The sequence below is a fragment of the Gracilinanus agilis genome, chromosome 2, assembly GCF_016433145.1.
Source record: "Gracilinanus agilis isolate LMUSP501 chromosome 2, AgileGrace, whole genome shotgun sequence".
NCBI lineage: Eukaryota > Metazoa > Chordata > Mammalia > Didelphimorphia > Didelphidae > Gracilinanus > Gracilinanus agilis.
The window spans coordinates 465,846,853-465,867,306 of record NC_058131.1 but is presented as its reverse complement, the minus strand read 5'-3'; the positions used below and the strand labels follow the sequence as shown (position 1 = coordinate 465,867,306).

Genomic DNA, 20,454 nt, shown 5'->3' with positions numbered 1-20,454 from the left:
TTTGATCTCATTGAATCCTTTAAAATTTCTCTTTCTTATTTCTCTATTTAGGTTTCTCTTGCATCTTATGTTTGGACACTAAATTTTCTGTTTGAGTCAGGTCTTTTCATCAGGAATTCTTGGAAATCTTCTATTTTATTAAATGACCATTTCCTCCCTTAAAGAATAAACTCAGTTTTATGGTAGGTGATTCTGGGTTGTAAAACTAAATCTTTTGCCTTCTAGAATGTCATATTCCAAGCCTTCTCATCCTTTAATTTGGAGGCAGCTAAGTCCTGTGTAATACTGACTATAGGTACATGGTTTTTTAATTGTCTCTTTCTGGATGCTTTCAGTATTTCCTTCTTGGTTTCAGGCCTCCCCTTGGCCTCACACTAGCTATGGGCCCAGGCAGGAGCTCAGAGCCTCTCTCTGGACCTACACCAGCCAGGCACACTAAGGACTGCTCTGTACTAGGGCTTGGGGCCTTACTGGAGGCTTGGGCTGGGGCTTAGTTCTTTATTGAAGTGCCTGGGGCTGCAATGCTCTTTGTTTAGACAAAGTCTTAGGTTTTCGATGTTGGCTTGGGGTCAGGTTCAGAACCTGGAACAGTAAATGTGTGTGTGGTGGGGGCTTCCTGGTATCCTTGATGTGGCCTCCTGGTGGCTGTGCTCCCCTCTTACCCCAGAGAACTAGATCCTCTCTGCTTACCTTTCAAGTTGTTCTCTTCATGAAAGTTGTTTCACCCCATCTTTTTGTTGTTTCCTTTACTCCAGTATTCATTTTGAGTCCTTATTTTAAGTTTGGTTGGAGAGGATTCTCATAGTAGTTTAAGCTTTCTGACTTCTACTTACCCATGTTGGCTCTGCCCCTCAAGATTAAAGCTTTTTATAATTAATTTTTAAAGAACTAGCTGTTAGGTTTTTTAAAAAATCATTTCTATGTTTTTCATTTCCAACTTATCTATATCCCCCCAATTTTTAATATTTTTCTTTTGTACCTTTTAAAATTACTTACTTTTTAATTAATATTTTTAAAAATGCATATTTAATTCATTAATCTCTTTTCTATTTTGTTAATATGCAGTTATAAGGATAAGATTCTGCCCCAAGGACTGCTTTAGCTACATCCTAGAAAATTTTGTATGTTGTTTAATCATCATAATTTTATTTTGCATGGTTACTCTTCTTATGATTTCTTCTTATTTTAGATTTCAATATTAAGTCTTCACTTGAGTCTACATCTTTTGTTTATGGTCTATGAACCAATTTCTATTTTTGTTATAAAATGTCCAATAAAGTATGTATTGACTATTTTTTTCTTTTTATATTTATTTACAATATCTCTGTGCCCTATTACATTGCCAATTTTGATAAAAGTTCCATGTAATATGGAGAAATATATACAAATTCTTTTGCTGTCCCATTTAGAAGATGCCATTGATCTTTTAACTTTAGTTTCTATAGAAAATTTTCAGTTTTATAGTTTTTCCTTTTATTTATTTTTCTGTTAGATTTATTCAAAATAGATGGAGGGATATTGAAGTCTCCAATCACCATTGTGCTGCTTTCTATGTCATCTTGAAGCTCAGAAATTATTTCCTTTACGAGTTTTGATGCTAAAGTACTTGGAACCTGAAAATATAATTTATTACTAATATTGGTTTGTTGTCTATAGTTCCTTTTGGCAAAGTATATTTTCTTTGTTTATCTCTTTTTTATTTTTTCTTTGTCTAATAGTGTAATGGCAACTCCTACTTTTTTTGGATTCACTTTGATAATTTCCCCCTTACATCCTCAGTGTTATTTTGTGTATTGTCTTTGCTTTTAAAATGATGTGTTTCTTGTAAGAAACAGATCGTTGGGTTTTGTTTCCTTATCCAATTTCTATTTTTCAATTTATTGTATTGTTTAATCCACTGACATTTAAAAGTCTAAAATGTTGATATCTAAAATCTTTTTTCAAATTATGATTTTTCCTCCTTTTCTGCTGAAAACACAGCATTGTGTTCTTACTTAACTTGAATCTTCTTAAGGTGGTCTTTTCCCCACTAACTCTCTTCTCTTCAGCCCTGATCCTTTCTTCTCAATTTTGATCCATTTCCTTTTATGTTTTTTTAAAATTCCTCTCTCTTCCTTTTATGTGGTTATTTATGTTTGCCTTCCACTTTTTCCCACTCAATCAAGTAGATTCTCCCTTCTTCTCTCCTTTTATTTAGTATTGTTTTTTAATTTCATTTTTGTGACACGTTCTAAATACAATTTTGTTTACTCTCTTCATTATCTTCTCTTTCTGTTTCCTCTATATCAGTGATGGCAAACATAAGGCACAGGGGCCAAAGATGGCACCCAGAGCACTCTCTATGGGCAAGTGGCTGCTGTCCCCCAAACCAGAGTTTGTTACTAGAAAGGCAGATGGCCTCAGGCAGAGTTGCTCAAATTTCCCCCTCCACCATGCCTGATGACATTTTTTCACATCCCCTGACCCCTCTGCCCAGCAGCCCAGTGGGATAACTTTCTCCCTCCCCTGTGTGGAGTAAGGGTGGAGGCAGGGTACACCCCAAACCCAGTGAAGGGGAGGGGCATAGCACATAGTCTGTAAGGGGGGTGGGCATGGCACTCAGTCTGGGGAGTGGGTCTCAGCATTCCCTCTCTAAAAGGTTCACCATCACTGCTCTATATCCTCATTCTCTGATTCATACCCCCCCCCCAATTATCTGGTGTCTTTCTTTTCTCTGTATTCTTCATGCAATTAAAGTTTCCATTTTTTCCATTCTTGACTATACCCATTGTGTGCTTTTTGCCACTACCTTGAAGGGCTTAATATTATTATTATTATTAGCTTTTCCCATTGTGCCTCAAAACAATGTCAATTATTAGAAATGTCAGAGAAGACTTGGCCTCATGACAAGGTCCCTCTATCCCTACTCCTACTGATCTATAACTCTCGTCGATATATATTTTTTTCTGTATTTGACTGGAAATCTCCCTGTGTCAATATTCTCCCATTCCTCTAGGTGCCATTTGTTTTCAGGAGTTCCAACTCCCACTCCCTCAGAACAAGTAGACTTTTCAGACATCAGACTCCCCAGGCTATATCCAGTGTAAGATTCTCATGTCCCATTCACCCAAAGGACTATTTATCAGCAAACCTCTCCCACATTCAAAATAAATTTTTCTTCTTTCCCTTCCCCTTTCAATTCCATTCCATCTTCCTCACCCATTCTCTTGTGGGCTCTTTTCTTTGTCAGACCCCAGAGGCCACCTTCTCATTGCTAGCCCTTGATTTGACCCAGGAGCATCACTCACTTCTTTCTAGCTTCCCTTCCACTTTTCATGTGTCCTTTTATGTTATAGTATTGTTCCACAAAAGCAGCATTCATCTGTAGGCAGAGTGTTTCCAGGCTGAAGTCTGTAATTCCCCTCATCTGCCTTTTCTCCATCACCTCTATCAGTTTTCTGTCTTCACTAATGCCTCCTCTATATGTGTACATAGAAAGAACTGGGGCTTGTCTTTGTGTTGTCACTCTCTGTTGACTAAATTTTCACTCCTCTTACATTTCTGTTGTTTGAGGTGTTTGAGAAGCAAATACTCTCTTCATTTTTGGTTTTCTTTCTAAAAATATTTCAAACTCTTCTTTATTATTGGACATTCATCTTTTATTTCCTGTATGATTAAGCTCACATTTGTCAGAAAGCTCACCCTTGGCTGCATCCCGAGTTCCAGTGCCCTTCAGAACACGTTACATTTCTTTCTTCTTTTTCTAGTAAGTGGGAAATATTCTTATATAATTTAAATGAACTTTACTTTGTATTCAAAGGTCTTTCTCCTGATGGCTTACAGAACTTGTTGTCTCTAAATTGAATCATTAAAATTAGCCCCTATGTAGCGGAAGTAGCCTTTTTTTTCCTTTTCTGGAGATGATCTGTGAATTCTTTCAATTGGAATTTCATTTTCTACGAAAGTTCTATTTTTTCTTTCATAATGATATTAAAGTAACATTCATTAGAGGAAATACATATATTGCATATGTTGCATATATACCTATATTTCCTACAGCAGAGCAAATGTCTTAAAATTAATAACTTGGATGAACAACCAGATGATGGAGTAGACATTTTCTCTGATCCCCATTACCTCTCAGACCTCTCTAAAACAGAAATTAAATGCCAGATAATGCAACTTCAGTTGCTTCCATGGTCTAAGATACCCAGAATCCAAAATAAGATTAAAAAACCCTAGGAACTAACACTTATTGATTGTGAGCTCACTCAGAATCTCTTTCCTGCCCCACCTTCATGCCCTACTAGCAGACACAATGCAAAAACATAGGCTTACATCAAAACCCACTCTGGCACTACAATCTCCTCTCCCTCTTTCCAGGGCCATGGAGACCTTCACTTTGGTCTATGGAAGTTTACAGTAGATTGAGAGTGCCAATATACAGAAAAAAACCCTCAAGAATATTAGAAAATAAAAATATCATTCTGTAAACAAAACTTGTGGATCTCAGAGACAAGATGTATAAAAACTACTTCTGTATCTCCCAAAAGAACATGATGACAAGATGAAAAATCTCAACATTATATTATTTTATTTTAATTTTTTCCAATTAACATGAAAAATACTCCCAATCACTAACAGAGAAATTCAAATTAAAGTAACTATGAGGTTTAGCCTCATACTAAGACAAATCCAAATAAGCATTAAGCACCTATGTGTCAATGTGCTAAGTACAAAGAATGAAATTAATAAATTAATAAAAATATAGTCCCTGATATCCATGAGCTTAGAATATAAAGTGGGAGACTGCATGAAAGAAGGCAGGAAATAAGAGAGGGAATGGGAGGGAATGGGAATGGGACATTAGGGAGTACTTGGCATGGGGGCATTTTTTTCCTGTGGAGTTGAAACTAGGCAGGGTAGCAAATGAAAGTGAAATGATCTGAGTATAGTTTCTGCCTTTTTGTAAATATTGGGAGGAGTTTGTTCCTCTGTCCTCCGGTGACTAAAGGAGGTGGAATCATTCAGAGTTTGAGTTAACAGCATGGTGGTGAGTTTAGAAGTGATGAGCTTATCTTGGGAGGGACATTTTGTTTAGTAGAGTTGAAACCAGGCAGGGCACCAGATGCAAAGTGGAGTGGATAATATTTATTAGATTGGCAAAGTTGACAAAAAAGGAGAAATGACACATGTTGGAGAGGCTATGGGAAAACAGGCATACTGTTGGCAGAATTGTGAATTGCTTATACTCATTCTAGAAAACAATATGGAAGGATTAAAAAATTTTTTTAATCCAATAATGGATATTTGCCTTTTATAATGAAAATAGAATGTAGAATGTATGCCCCAGAATGGTGAATTGAGCACTCTAGTTTTTTTTATTTTGAGATAAGTGGATATTTACTGCATGTGCATTGGCTTCATTTTGAGAGTTTTGGAATTTTCCTTCCATGAAGATCCAGTCTACTGTAGGTGTTTCCTGTCATATAATGAATATATGAAATATGATTTTGAATTTTAAGTTAACTTGGAAGAAATGATTCAAGGCCTTGAATATTTTCAAACTGTAGGCATATGTGATCTGATGTATAGGACTGATTCCTTGGAATTTTTGTTTAATAAGATATTTCAGAGGGCAGTTAATTCCTTAGAAATGAATTGTAAATGAACCTTAGGCTGAGTGAAATTAGAATGAATTTTTGTGAGGTTAGGTTAGAGTTTGTTTATAATGTATTCATGATGTTTAATTATAATGAATTTGTGTGCTGATCAAATAAAGATAACTTTATGCGAAACATGCTTACACACACATAAACAGCCTTTATTCGAGAGAAAATGGAGTTTATTTGATTGAATCAACTCATTTGATGATGCTGTGATTTCAGGATTAATTTTTTATTTATACCATTTATTTTATACTATTTTATTTATATCATTTATTTATAGCATTCTATTAATAGCTTTAATTCTGATCTTTCTAGATGATACATTGGACGGATCTTTAGATCTAGAGTTAGGAAGGTCTGAGTTCATATCCAACCTCAGATACTAACCAGTTGTATGACTCTGGGGAAGTTTCTTACTTCTGTCTGACTCAGTTTCTTCATTTGGATGGGAAAAATAATAGCACCTACCTTCCAGATTTGTTGTGCAGATAAAATGAGAATATTTGTAAAGTATTTTGTAAAACTTAAATCGTTATAGAAATACTTCTGTCACTGCCACCACTACTATCATCACTACCACCACTAATACTGCTACTATCACTACTACCACTACTACCACAACCACTGCCACTGCCTACCACCACCACTATCACAACTACTACCACTACTACAACTACTGCTACTACCTCCTCCTCCTCCTCCTACTACTACATACCAACCTATTTGCTATTTCTCTCTCTTATTTACTACTCTAATTCCCATCTACATGTTTTGGCACTGGCTCTTATTCATGCCTGGAATGCTCCTTCTCTTCATTTCCACTTCTTGACATTAGTAGCTTCTTTCAAGACAGCTCAAGTTCTGTTTACTTTGTGAGTCCTTCTTAGTCCCCCTAACCACTTACTTCTTCTGTAAGGTTGCTTTCCTTCTACTCTTTTTTGTACCTTTTTATTTATGGGTTGTCTCTCATATTATTATGTAAACTTGAGGGCAAGGACTGTTTTCCATGGTTTTGCCTTTCTTTGTATAACTATTGATGAACTATTGATTACACCCACCCTATAAGCCCTTAATATTTGTTGATTCATATGTTAAATTCCTGTGTCAGTTTAGTAATGATGATAGCACTTTTGGATTATAGCCTAATAACTGAAATATGCCAGGTGAGTATTGTTAAAAAAATTGTTAAAGGTGTGCCCCTTTAAACCACTGGGGCATCTGGAGAGTACTCTCTCTCTCCCTCCCTCCTACTCTCTCTCTCTCACCATCCTCTCTCCCCCCCCCCCCCCCCCCCCCCCGTCTCTCTCTCCCTTTCTCTCTCTCTCTCTCCCTCCTTCTGTCCTTCCTTCCATCCCTCTCTGTCTGTCTGTCTGTGTGACTGTCTGCCTCTGTCTCTCTCTTTTTGTGCCCTAAGGAAAAGAATGAAAATGACTGCTTAGCTCTCTGGCTTTTAGCTATTAAAAGCAATCATTTATGTAGAAGCACAAAGGATAAATAGGCATATAAATACTATGTATGTCATAATTCACCATGCGCTTCCTGATAAGACTTAAACCATATCTCACACAATGAAATACATAGATTACTTCTTCTTTTTTTCTTTTTCTTTTTCTTTTTTTTTTTTTTTTTTTTTTTGCGGCAATGGTGGTGGTGGTAGGGAGGATAAGGTGACCATAAAAAAGAGATGTTTACCATTGGTTGATATTATGCTATAGTCCTTTGAATACTATACACCTGGGTTCTGAATTGACTGCTATTAGTAACCTCTCATTTAAATTCATTGTGTAGCTTAATAGAAGACTTTGTATTGAGTGGACTAAATGTTCTCAGACTGAAAATATCCAGACATCTCTTTGTGTCATTCAACCAGGCATCTATTTTGAGACAAAAAACTGTAATTTGGTCCTTCTATAGTAGAACCTCAAGTGCAATTTTGAAGCTGTTCCCGTAACTGCCTGTCTTGGAGATTTAGTTCTTCTTGTAAGAATTGATTTATTTGTCTCTTAACCTTAAGTATTAGGCCCTCCATTGGCCATATATCTGGTATCTGAAATGTATTGTAGTTATATATAACTTGGGCCAGTATAGATGACATCAATCATATCTTACTGAAAAAAGAATTTAGTTCAATAAAAAATCCTTAATGCCAATTTTGATTCAAATATTCATATCTTAAATAAAAAAATCAATAAACAGACATTTATTAAGTACTTACTATGTGCCAGGCAATATATGCCAGGCAATATGATAGGAGTTGAGAGTATGAATAGATAGGATGAAATAATCTTTTCTCCCAAGGAGATTACATTATCTCAGGGGAGACAAGCACATATGTAAGAATAGTAAGAATATATTATTATTATTATTATTATTATTATTATTATTATTATTATTCCTGTTGACTCCTTTTTAGGAGCATAGGGCCGCAACCATCTCACGCCAACGGACTCTTTTCTGGGCAACTTCCCCTAGCTGGGCCCATGTCATTCCGACCATTTTTGTTTCAATTTCGGCAGATCTTCCCCAGGTCTGTTTTGGTCTTCCAACTTTCCTCCTCCCTGAAGGGTTCCAGCTCAATGCTTGTCTGGCTACGTTGTCTTCCGGTTTTCGTAGCGTATGTCCTATCCATCTCCACTTACGTTTCTTTATGTCCTGACTAATGGGATACTGGATTGTTCTTTCCCAGAGACTAGCATTGGAGATCTTTTCAGGCCATCTGATGTTCAAGATGTAGCGTAGACATCTGTTAACAAAGACCTGGAGTTTGTTGGTGTTCTGGAGGTCCAGACAGACCGCAGGGTGTTAAATGCCTGTCTGGCTTTGTTGATTCGGTTTCTGATGTCCTCATCTGCCCCGCCGTCCTTACTGACTATGCTACCCAAATAGGTGAAGTGGTCCGTCTCCTTGATGTTTTCTCCCTGTAGTTGGATTGGCAGGTCCTGTCTGCTGTTGACTGTGATCACCTCGGTCTTCTTCTTGTTGATCTTCAGACCTGTCTTCTCCGCTTCTTCAGAGAGTTGAGAGTCGTGCAAGTTTGGATTGTGCATCCTGCTGCTTGTGAACACAAAATAGTTAGAGCTAAGGTAGTTTGGAAGGAAGGGCACTAACAGTTGGAGGAATCATGAAATACTTCATGTAAGAGCTGGTACTTGAGCTGTATCTTGAAGAAAATGATTCTCTGAGGCAGTGGTGAGGAATGAAAGCATTCCAGGGATGGGAAGATGGTGGAGGTGTGTGTGTAACCTGAGATGGAGTGTAATATAAAGTGTATGTGTGTGAAGAATAGATATAAGGCAAGTTTGGTTAAATGGCTGAGAATACGAGGGGGAATAATATACAATGAGGTTGCGAAGATATGTGGAAAAGTTTTTTTTAACATTTAATAATATTTATTTTTTAGAAAAGTTAACATGGTTACATGATTCATTCTCTTACTCTCCCCTTCATTCCTTGACCCCCCCCCCCATAGCCGATGCGCATTTCCACTGGTTTTTAACATGTATCAGGTTTTAAAAGCTAAAGAGAGGACTTTATATTTCGTTTTATAGGCAATAGGGAGCTACTGGAGGTTATTGAGAAGGATATTGACAGGTTCAGATTTATGCTTTATGGAGCCACTTTGGGGGATAATGTGAAAAAAAGGTCAAGTGGAATGATGAGCAACTTGGGGCCAATTTGGGAAATGTTGCAATAATCTAAGTGTGAGGACTTAAATCAAGGACCTAAATTAAGCTGTGTGAATAGAGACAAGGAGTCTGATGAGTCAATGAGAAATGTTAAGATTTGTCAACTGATCAGATTTGTGGGCTGAAGGAGAATGAAGAGTTGGAGATAATTCTAAAGTTACAAAACTGGAAGCCTGGAAGAATATTGGTGCTTTTGACAAAGAGAGAAGGAAACCTCAAAATATCAGAATTAAAAGGAGACAAATATTGATTTTTGTTCTGCAAGAAGCTTTTCAGACTCCATGATCATATTTCAGAAGCCAAGTACTCTTTTTGTCTCAGTCTGAAAATTTGACAGTGAAGGAATTGGAAGTTTAGAAGAGTGGATGTGAGGATATGAGGAGTCAAGCACTTTCGGTCTCATCTTGACTTTATACTGTTTGAGTAATTAATGAAAATCTTCAAAATTGGGTTAAAGTATAAAGATCTACATTCTAGGAAGGTTCATTGCATTAGTGGTATTAAAAGCATCTTCATGAGAGAAGAATCTCAAAATTCCAGGTGAGAAGTAAAGTGCATTGAAAAAATCAACTATTACAGACATTCTTGGCACCATAAGATAATGTCTTTTGAATCAACCCAAGAAGGAACTTTGAATATCCTCCTTAAATACACCTCAGGATGACACTAGGCATAGCACAAACTCCTTAGGGAGTTGAGACCCACTCAGTATTCTTGGAACTGTTTTAGAGTCCCATCCATTAATTTCCCCCTGAGATTTCCCAGACTGAGTGAAAACTTATACACAGTTCATTATTCTGAATGGATGACCTGACAGATCTGTGTAGACAGACTCATTAGCCATTGAATTTTTATCTTGGCATTGGAATAGACAAAAAGGTCTATAAATGTTAATTAATCTTTAAGTGCAGGAAAAATAAAGGGATATGAAATCAGAGATATAACTAGATATATTTTCCCATGGGGCAACAGTTGTTGGTGATAGGAGAGGGAGACAGTAGGCAGCAGAGGAGAGTTTGACTTTGGCGGGTGTAGTTAAGCATGGAGTTTGGGTTGTCTGGTTCTCACACTCTCTAGATAGGGTAGGAGAGGGCAATGATAAAGATGGGGAAGATGAGAGGGGATAGGATATAGGTGAAATATGGAAGCAGAGTCTTCTTGGGTAGACGTGCACTCATTGGGAATCTAGTGCTAATTGTGACTATGAAATTCCAAAAAGTAGTTCAAAATTTTTTCTTGTCTGGGAGAGATTATGATGAAAGCTCTGATGAAGGAGGGCGATGTAAAATAATAACTGAAATTTATATAATGTTTTAACCTGAGCAAAGCACTTTGGATATGTAACAAGTTTTTTGAATTATATCACCTATGAGTAACAGATTTTTAGCACTAATGACTCATCTAGATTAGATGAGGTGATTTCCCTTCTATCTGCTGGATCATTTTATATATTAATTTTTATTCCCAGGTTTTAAGGCATACAAAGATTATATCCCAATATTTCCTCATAAGTGACTAAAATATATCTTTCCATTAATTAATCAATTAACCCTGAGATCCTAGCCTCCTTATTAAAGAAATTAATTATTACATGACCCGTAGAAATCTTTTCCCCCATGAACTTATGTTCATCTCTCCCTCAATTTCAGTCATTCTAATTTCCTTCCTAAATAAAGAGGAAGTTTGCTGGCTATTTAACTTATTAGTACATCAGACAGTAAACAAAACATAAACAATTATTTATATGCATCAGCTATGATAGAGATGATACCCAGAGTTACCACTAAAGATTAGTCTGGAAAGTCTTACCATTCAACTCTGTCAGGATAGTAAAGTCTTTTCTAAAGGAACTCATTCATAATTTTTATTTGCAAGATAAGCTTCAAACTCAATCATCTCAGGAAATGTTTCTTCAGACTCCTTTTCCTTGATGGGTTAATCTTTCAGTTTCTCATTAAAGAAGTTTTTTAGTCTCAATTCTCTCTCTCTCTCTCTGAAGTATTCAACCTCCCCAGTTAAACTACTAGTCTTTTCAGCTTTCCATTACCTCTTAAAGATAAAGTAAAAGTCTTTCTGAGAGGAACTATTGAAGCTGGTGTTGCATTTCTCCCTCTGGAGAAAAATTTTAGTCCCCTGCAAAGTCACTTAGAATCCATCAAACCACCTCAATATCATATACAACAAATACATTACAAGGGAGAGCAAAACTTAAGGAATATGATTAATATAGTGAAATTAATATGTATATTCACACATATGTACCCAAGCAAAATATGATACAAATTACACAAGTATTTTCAAGAAAAAACAGCAAAACACTGACCAGTAAAATAATAGTTAAATATAATACCAATACCTTATTCATACTGAACATACATGTAGAAACTATAGAGAACCATTATATGTAATTAATGAATATTTCCACACTGGCTATAAGAAGTTAATTTCTACTATTTCTTTTGCCACATCATAATTTTGGTTAGTTGTATAGATTGGGTTGTTCTTGCTCTGCTGTAATCCATAAATATTTATACATATGTACCCAAGTTGGTTAATGGTTTTCCATAGTTATTAAATTAGTAGCTTTAAAGTGTAATTGGGACATATTTAATAAAATACATAAAAATATAATACAACATGGATAATGTTAATTTGTAGTTTTCTAAAGCAGTATATGGCTCATATGAATCCTGTTTCTTTTTTAGTTTAACACTACTGGTTTAAACTCACTACTAGTGTTTCTCAATTCTGTCAATTGTCTTTTGATCTTTGGGACCTCTATAACTAAGGTTTTAGATAGGATACTTTAGAATTCAGCCCTCTATGTTGTCTGGATCAAGGATTTCCTTAATTATATGTACATTTAGAGGTAAATTCTAGACTGATTTTTATCCTTGACATTTCTGTAGCCTTTCATTCTGCTGATTATCCTCTTCTTGAAACTCTCTTCTTTCCAGGTTTTTGTGACATAGCACTCTCCTAGTTCTTTTCAAAGCTGACTGATTTTATTTTCTTTTAAAAATATTTTTATTCAGAATATTTTTCATGGTCATATGATTCATGATTCCCCACCCCTCTTGCCTCCCTACTTCTAAAGCTGACAAGCAATTCCACTGGGTCATACATGTATCTTTGTTCAAAACCTATTTCCGTGTTATTCATATTTGCAATAGAGTGAACTTTTAACATAAAAACCCCAATCATATCCCCATTGAACCACGTGATTGATCATATGTTTTTCTTCTGCGTTTCTGCTCCCACAGTTCTTTCTCTGGATGTGGATAGTGTTCTTTCTCATAAACTCCTCTGGATTGTCCTGGGTCATTGCATTGTTGCTAGTAGAAAAGTCTGTTACATTTGATTGTGCCCCTGTGTACAATGTTCTCCTGGATCTGCTCCTTTCACTCTGCATCAATTTCTGGAGGTTGTTCCAGTTCACATGGAATTCCTCCAGTACATCATTCCTTTCAACACAATAATATTCCATCACCATCAGATACCACAATTTGTTCAGCCATTCCCCAATTAGTGGACAACCCCCTCATTTTCCAAATTTTTGCACTACAAAGAGAATGGCTATAAATATTTTTGTACAAGTCTTTTTTCCTTATTATCTCTTTGGAGTACAAACCCAGCAGTGGTATGGATGGGTCAAAGGGCAGGCATTCTTTTAAAACCTTTTGCACATAATTCCAAATTACCCTCCAGAATGGTTGGACCAATTCAAAACTCTACCAGGAGTGTATTAGTGTCCCAATTTTGCCACATCCCCTTCAATATTTTTAACTTTCTTTTGCTGCCATATTGGCCAGACTGACTTCATTTTCATTCTCCTTTGCTGCACCCTTTTTTCATATAGATTGCGCCTGCTCACTGTGGGTGTCTCCCAATGCTCTGTCCATAGTCCTCGTCTCTTTTCCTAGTGTACTATTTTCTTCAGTCATCCGATCAGCGTTTTTGGGTTCAATTATCATAGGTATTCAGATAATTGTCAAATTTAATTTTCCCTGACATCCCTCCTGACTTTCAATCTTGCATTTCTAACTGCCTGTTGGACATCTCAAACTTGATGTTCTATAGATGTCTTGAACTCAACATGTTTAAAATTAATTATCTTCCATTCCCTCCCTCCCCTTTTCCTACTAATTTCTCTGTTACTATCCATTGTACCACTATCCTCCCAGTTACATAGCTAGGTGTTATTCTCAACTTCTCACTCTCTCCCATGCCCTTTATCCAATATTTACCAAGTCTTGTTGAATCTACTTTTGCAACATTGCTTGTATATGCCCTCTTCTTTCTTCTGACATTGCCACTACTCCGATGCAGGCCCTTATCACCTCACTCCTGGAATTTAATAATTTGCTTGTTGGTTTCTGTGCCTCAAGTATTTTCCCATTCTAATCAATTCTCCAATCACTTGTAAAAATGATTCTTCTAACGGGCAAATATGACCACGCCACTACCATCATGTTCCATTCCATGAACTCCCTATTTGTTACCTCTAGGATCAAATATAAAATTCTCTCTTTAGTTTTTAAAGTCCATCATAACCTGAGCCCTTTCTGCTTTTCCAGGCTTCTTCCACCTTACTTCTCTTTTTGAACTCTATGATCCAGTGACATTGATCTTCTTGCTGTTCTCTGTACAACAGTCTTCAAATCTCATCTCAATACCTTTGTGTGGGTTGTCTCTTAAGTACAAAAATACATTCCCTCCTGGGCTCTGGTCCTTAGAATTCTTAATTTCCTGCAGATACCATCTTCTATAAGAAGCTTGTTATGATTAACCAAGTCACTAATGCTTTCCCCTTTAAAAATTTGTCTTGTATGTACTGCTGCATGTATATATCACCTCTCCTAATAAAGAACATGTTTCTTGAGGATGGGCACTATTTTATTTTTTTCTTTTGATCCCAGGGCTTTAACGTAGTATATGGCACAGAGAGGTGTTTAATAAATGTTTATTGATTATTGGCTTACCTAAGTCACTAAGGATCTGAATCCATTTGTTTCTGATGCCTGGGCTAGAACTCTTTCTCTGCTGGCCAAGATAAAAATTTTGTATTAGCCATGGCTTTTAATTAGTCAGGCAATGTACAAGTAATCAAGAATAGAAGAGATTGGTATTTTAACAGGGGAATGCGACAGTTTCCCAGTGGGAAGGCTTAACTTATCTTCTGAAGGCTCTTCTCTAGTATTATTTATGCATATACATATGCATGCCGTTTTTATTCAAACCAATCTCTATAGCAACCACTTTTATTGCTTGAAACTTACTTGGATAAATGTCCCTGAATAGAAACTCTTATGTATTTGTATGCTCAGAGAGAAAGGATATGGAAAGCTTTCCTCTCATTCTGAAAGAAACCTCAACTTTTATAGTAATATGTTTTGGGTCCTAAAATTAAAATAACTCACAAAATGTGGATAAGGATTCATGTTACATCAAGGGAGAAGGAAGTGTCTGTAATTCCTGATGTGAAGTCAAAACAAACAAATCTTTGTTAGTATATTGATATGTATAGAGACTTTCATATTTTTTGGGGGGAGGTTGATTTATAAATAGGAAAGATGGTATCTTTTTAGTGGTTTTATTAGTGATCAGAATCAATGCTAAATTTCATTGCTTGAGAGAACGCAACTCTCAGGTACTGACCAAACATTGGCTTACTTCCCCTCTGCAGAATGAAAATGTATTTACTCATGTACTGTTAATACAGTCATTTTGTTGGTCAAATTTATATGATGGGACAGACATTGGACATTGAGAAATGACTATGATATAAATAGTACAAAATAAATAAATAAATACGATATAAATATAAATAACAAAAAGCATTGCTGATATAGATATAGGGATGCACAACTCTGTTCATATTGTTTTCTGTACTGAGTCACCAGAAAGATTGGAGTCCTCAGAAGAAATTGGAGTCCTCAGAAGAAAAGGAGACATTTGGCTCAACCATAGTTGATAGGAACAATTTGAACTTGGAGTGACCTCCTTATACTTGGGAAGTGGCTGTAGAATCATGGCAGTCAGTGATTGACAAAGAGCCATTTTTGGTTTAATTTTATGTTAATATCTAAGCAAATCTGTCGGTGCCAATTGTATTGGGCAGTCATGAACTTTGTAAGGACTCTATTGACTGCTGAAAAATGATAAATGTTTTCCCTATTCATATCTTAATCTTCTGCTTGTCACAGGAGCGAGATGGACTCAATGTTCCTCACTTCCCTTCCAGTGCCCCTGAACCCATCTCGAAGTGTGGAGACTTAGATGTCATCTTCGAATATAACAGTTCCAGCCAAAAGCTTGCAGTGACCATTGTAAAGGCCAGGAATGTTCCAGATAAAGACCGCAGTGGTGTCAGTGCTTGGCAAGTCCACACTGTATTGCTTCCCAGCAAGAAGCAAAGGGGTAAGACCAGTGTTCAAAGAGGGCCCACCCCTGTCTTCAAAGAGAAGGTGTTCTTTAGTAAACTGCAGCCTGAAGATTTGGGGGGCCATGCAGTCCGATTCAGGCTCTACGCTGCACTCAAGATGAACAGAGAGAAAATGATGGGAGAAAAGTTGTTTCATCTTAGCCAGTTGCACCAAGGAGGGCAAATGAAAGTGACTCTGGTTTTGGAGCCGAGGAGTAATATGAGTGTAAGTATATATAGTAGTGTAACCAATTTAAATTATTTTATTGAGGGGTGATAGTTGCCAGCTATTGATTTAGAGTGACATCAGAATTTAGCTGATCCTTCTATCTAATTTTCTGTTGGATTTTTACACGGAATCATTTTATAAGCCACTAATTTTTGCCTCTGGTTCAAGGGATCTTTATGCTCAACTTCACATTAACGTGATAGATTTATTGAGTTTTTGTTCATTTTAGGAAATGAAAGTAGTGGCTGAAATAGGGTGAGGGTAAGATATAAGAACATAAGAGGAGTAAATTATCTTTGATGTTCAAAGATAATTGAATTTTTCCCTGGAAAAAAAATCAGACAAGGCTTTCAGAAACAAACCTGAGGCATTATCATCAAGCTAAGCATCAACGTACTCCAGGTGATGGTTCATACCTTCTGACCCTGGTGCGCATTCCATAAAATAAGATCTTTGTGTGTCCTCCTCCTGCTCCTGGCATCTTTTTCTTCCTATGATAGGTTTTTAGAAAAGAACCATTTTGGTCTGCAAGTTGAGAAGTTAGCTTCTGCACTAGATATTTGCATCTGTGCATGAGACCTTCCATTTAGTAAAGCTGACCATTTGAATATTGCTGTTGGATCATGCGGATTTTTTCTTTTGTCATAAGTCTACAGAACAAAGAATGGAGCTAAGACTTTAAACACCAGATTCTTAGCTCTTTTAATGAGACAACATAAGTATATTATTAATTGCTCATAATTATTGTAATTTCTATTTCTGGGAGGGAGGGAGGAATGTATTTCATTACATTTCTGTACTTTCAGAAATTGGGCAATTTGCATCTTAATATCCAACTTTTAAGTGTAAAAAAATAGGTAAGCATTAAAGCAGAGAATTACTTAAAATATTCTACATCATAGAGTATAGTACAGCCTATTACTATAATTTGTTTTGAGATAGTCACAGAGTTAATATTATATCACCCAGGAAGGATACAGGACTAAGTAAAATGTTAGTCAATGGTCAAGAAATATAAAGACAGAGTTTAGATCAAGTGGGATATCATGGAATTTTAGTGTATTTTAATTTTAGTAATTTAACTTTGGGGGCAGATATGGAAAAAAAATTAGGAAATATACACATATGAAGAGGAATGTAGTTTCCACACTGGAATTTCCATGTGAATGAAATCAAAGTTCAGACTATTCCCTCACTTTTCTCTTATAAAAGATACTACAGAGTATAACCTCATACTGACTTATCGATATCTTTTTTTTCTTCTTGCTTTCTTAAGCCTGGATTAGACTATATGGGTAGTAATGAAGAGCAAAAACCACAGAGAGATAGAGGAGTTGTCTACTCTCCTTTTAGAGCTATTGTTTTCTTATTAATTATTAATCAGAGGTGGAAGGAACATTACAGATAATTTATTATTCCAAATTCCATGATTTACTACACAAGGAAAACATATTTAGAGAAGTGAAATAATAAATAAGAAAGAGCAGGAGCTTTTTCTTTCTCTGTCTTTCCAAACTGTTTAGTGTACTAGATGAGTAATGAATGTTGATTGAACAAGTTATATGGAGGTTGTGTTCTTTTTTAAATAACATTTGATTATAAATTAACTTTGAACATCAATAAAATAACTAAATTTGCTTAGTGACAATATATATATATTTAAATTAACCAATTTCAGCACTTAAATCATAACTATTTCACTCACTTCAAGTTACCATCAGAATTCTTTGTCTATTCAATCTCACTTATTCTTTCTTTTTGACATTCAGTTTTTATTCCATTCTTTTAGTTCCAATGATTTTGTTTTGCATCATTTCATAAAGATCTTTCTAAATTTCTTTGTTTTATCCATGTACATTGGTTTTAGTTGCATCATTGTAGTCTATTAACATAATAGAGGATGGTATCAGATTGCAATGATGCAACTAAAACCAATTAAATTGGTATAGTCCCACAATTAAATTGGTATAGAAAATCTCCATTATGGAAAATTCCTGTATCAGTGAATATCGACACTACTTTGCAAGTTTTAGTATTAGAGAGTTTCTGGGGGGCATTGTAAAATAAAAAAAATACTTCCCCAAGATCATATAGTGAATATATGCCAGATGTGGGACTTGAACACCCAGTTTTCCTGCTGTGAGATCATTTCTCTGTTTACTATGTCACACTCCCTCATTATATCAGCACACCACAATTTGTTTAACCATTCCCCTGATTGTTGAATATTGAGATTTTTTCCATTTTTAAATGACATATAATAATTTGATTTTCATTTTTAGACCCATCTTTGACTTGTAAAATCAAAGGATTTAGAATTAGATGGGGCCTTAGCTGCAATCTAATCTAAATCTTTCATTTTACTGATGAGCAAACTGAGGCAAGTAGAGGTGATTGACTTTTCCAAGTTCACACAGGTAGTAAGTAGTATATCTAGTATTTGAATAAAGCTCTTTTGATTCTAAATCTAGTCGATTCATCTCAATGATCCTTATTTTTTTCTCATCTGTAAAATAATAGAGCTATACTAGTGTAGGTTAAAAAATGAATATCCAATACTTCAAGTAATATGTTTTATAAGATTTATTAAATATCACTTGAAAAATAGAGGAAAGGAAAAAAACCTTCAGTAAAGAGAGGCTTTCCCAGACCAAGAACATGGGAGAAGAGAGCGGGAGGAGTTACAGAACTATATAAATCATAACATAAAGACGCATGTAAAAGAAAAGGGAAAAAGAATTTTGGGAAGAGGAAAGAATTCTCGGAGATGGAGCCCAAGGGTTGAAGAGTTTTTCTAATTATACAATATCTGACCTCTAAGGACTCTTCCAGTTCTCTATTACTATACTATCCTTTGAGGTTGCTAGATGGCTCAGTAAATAGGGTGCTAGGCCTAGAGTCAGGAAAATCCAGTTTCAAATCCAGCAGCAGAAATTTACTAGCTTTGTGACCCTGAGTAAGTCACTTAACCTCTGTTTGCCTTAACCCACTGGAGAAGAAAATGGCAAACCACTCTAGTATCTTTGCCAAGAAAATCCCAGCACGCTATCCATTCAGCTCCCTCCTGAGACTGTATGTTTCAGGAGAGTCCCCTAACTGGATCAGTGGAGAGAGTTTCCACACTGGACATTCTCCATATGTGGATGAAATAAAAAGTCAGACTACCCCCCCTTTTTTTTTACCCCCTCAAAGATCCAAAGTATATAACCTTACTTTGACTTGTATAAAATGAGTGAATTAAAGAATTTCATTTTAATATGTTTTCTGGGTGGGGGGGAGGAGGGAGATAATATATACAATTTACAACCTTCCAAAAAGTATTTTTTTAAAAAAAGAAAGATACTGTTTTGTATGCTATAATTTAGCATTCCATAGTCATGACCTCACGCATTGCTTGTATTCATTAAGAAACAATGGGGAACAGAGAGGCAGGGCGAGTGCTGATAAATTTTGTTGAAATGTTCAAGTGGAAATTACTCTAAGGGGAATTCTGGTCTATATTAAATGTATTATTATCTGTGTGTATATATTCAAGGTTTTGATTTACATTGCTAATAACATCTTTGGCCTTTTGTTTTCAGAGAAGAAATATTGAACAGAGATAGATCTTTAAGCAAATGTGTCTGGCTAATGATGTGGAGAACTCATCCTTGATCCTGTTCTGCTGCCCCATTATTATTCACAGAGAGTGCACAATTTGAAATCTTTGGCAGCCATTGAAATCGTGTCACAATTTCACCCAACATAATGTAAGCTGGATATAAAAGAGAGTAGTGTGAAGTGTCCCAATGGTTTCTTTGTTGTTCTTTCTTGCCAGAGTGGAGAGTCTCAGCTCAGCCTGTCTGCGGTTTCTCACAGTGATAGTGCTTCATCCACACAGTCTTTGTCTCATGGAGGGGTGCCAGAGCTCTTGGTGGGGTTGTCATATAATGCCACAACAGGACGATTATCTGTAGAAATTATCAAAGGCAGCCATTTCCGAAACCTTGCTATTAACAGACCTCCTGGTAAGTGTGATTCTTTTCTGCCAGCAAAGGTACTCGCAGAGACCAGTTGAACTATACCTGCCTTTATCTTATTTCTGTAATTTTTACACTAAGAAAGATCTTAATGGAGTTTAGATGAATTTCCACAAAGTCATGCTCTGAATATTTTTGATGTCTCTCAGTTAAACTGGTAGAAACTCCTTGAAAAAAAATGCAAGAATTCTGTTTGTTTTTTTTTAATGTTTTATTTTTCTTCCACTTACATTAAAAAAACCCCATACAATTATCTCTAAGAAAAGGCATTTTCTTAGAGATATAGCACAGTAAGAACAGTAGTTATGATGCCCAATATGCTAAATCCTGCTTTAATGTTTATGTTTTTATTTTTAAGAATGAAAAGAGTACACTTTTAAGCAATATCATTTGTAAACATGATTGAAATCTGTTAAGGAGATCAAAGAATTCATTTGTCTTTTCAGGA

General features: G+C 35.9%; 1 protein-coding gene across 2 annotated transcripts in view; it reads left to right on the top strand.

Annotated features, from left to right (window-relative positions):
- Nucleotides 1–20,454, top strand: part of SYT16 (synaptotagmin 16) — a 120,010-nt gene that overhangs the window by 86,807 nt on the left and 12,749 nt on the right. For both annotated transcript variants that reach the window (XM_044662011.1, XM_044662010.1), the window contains exons 4-5: nt 15,541–15,984; nt 19,805–19,994. In XM_044662011.1, coding sequence (XP_044517946.1) covers nt 15,541–15,984; nt 19,805–19,994 — 634 coding nt within the window. The remainder of the gene's footprint in view (nt 1–15,540; nt 15,985–19,804; nt 19,995–20,454) is intronic.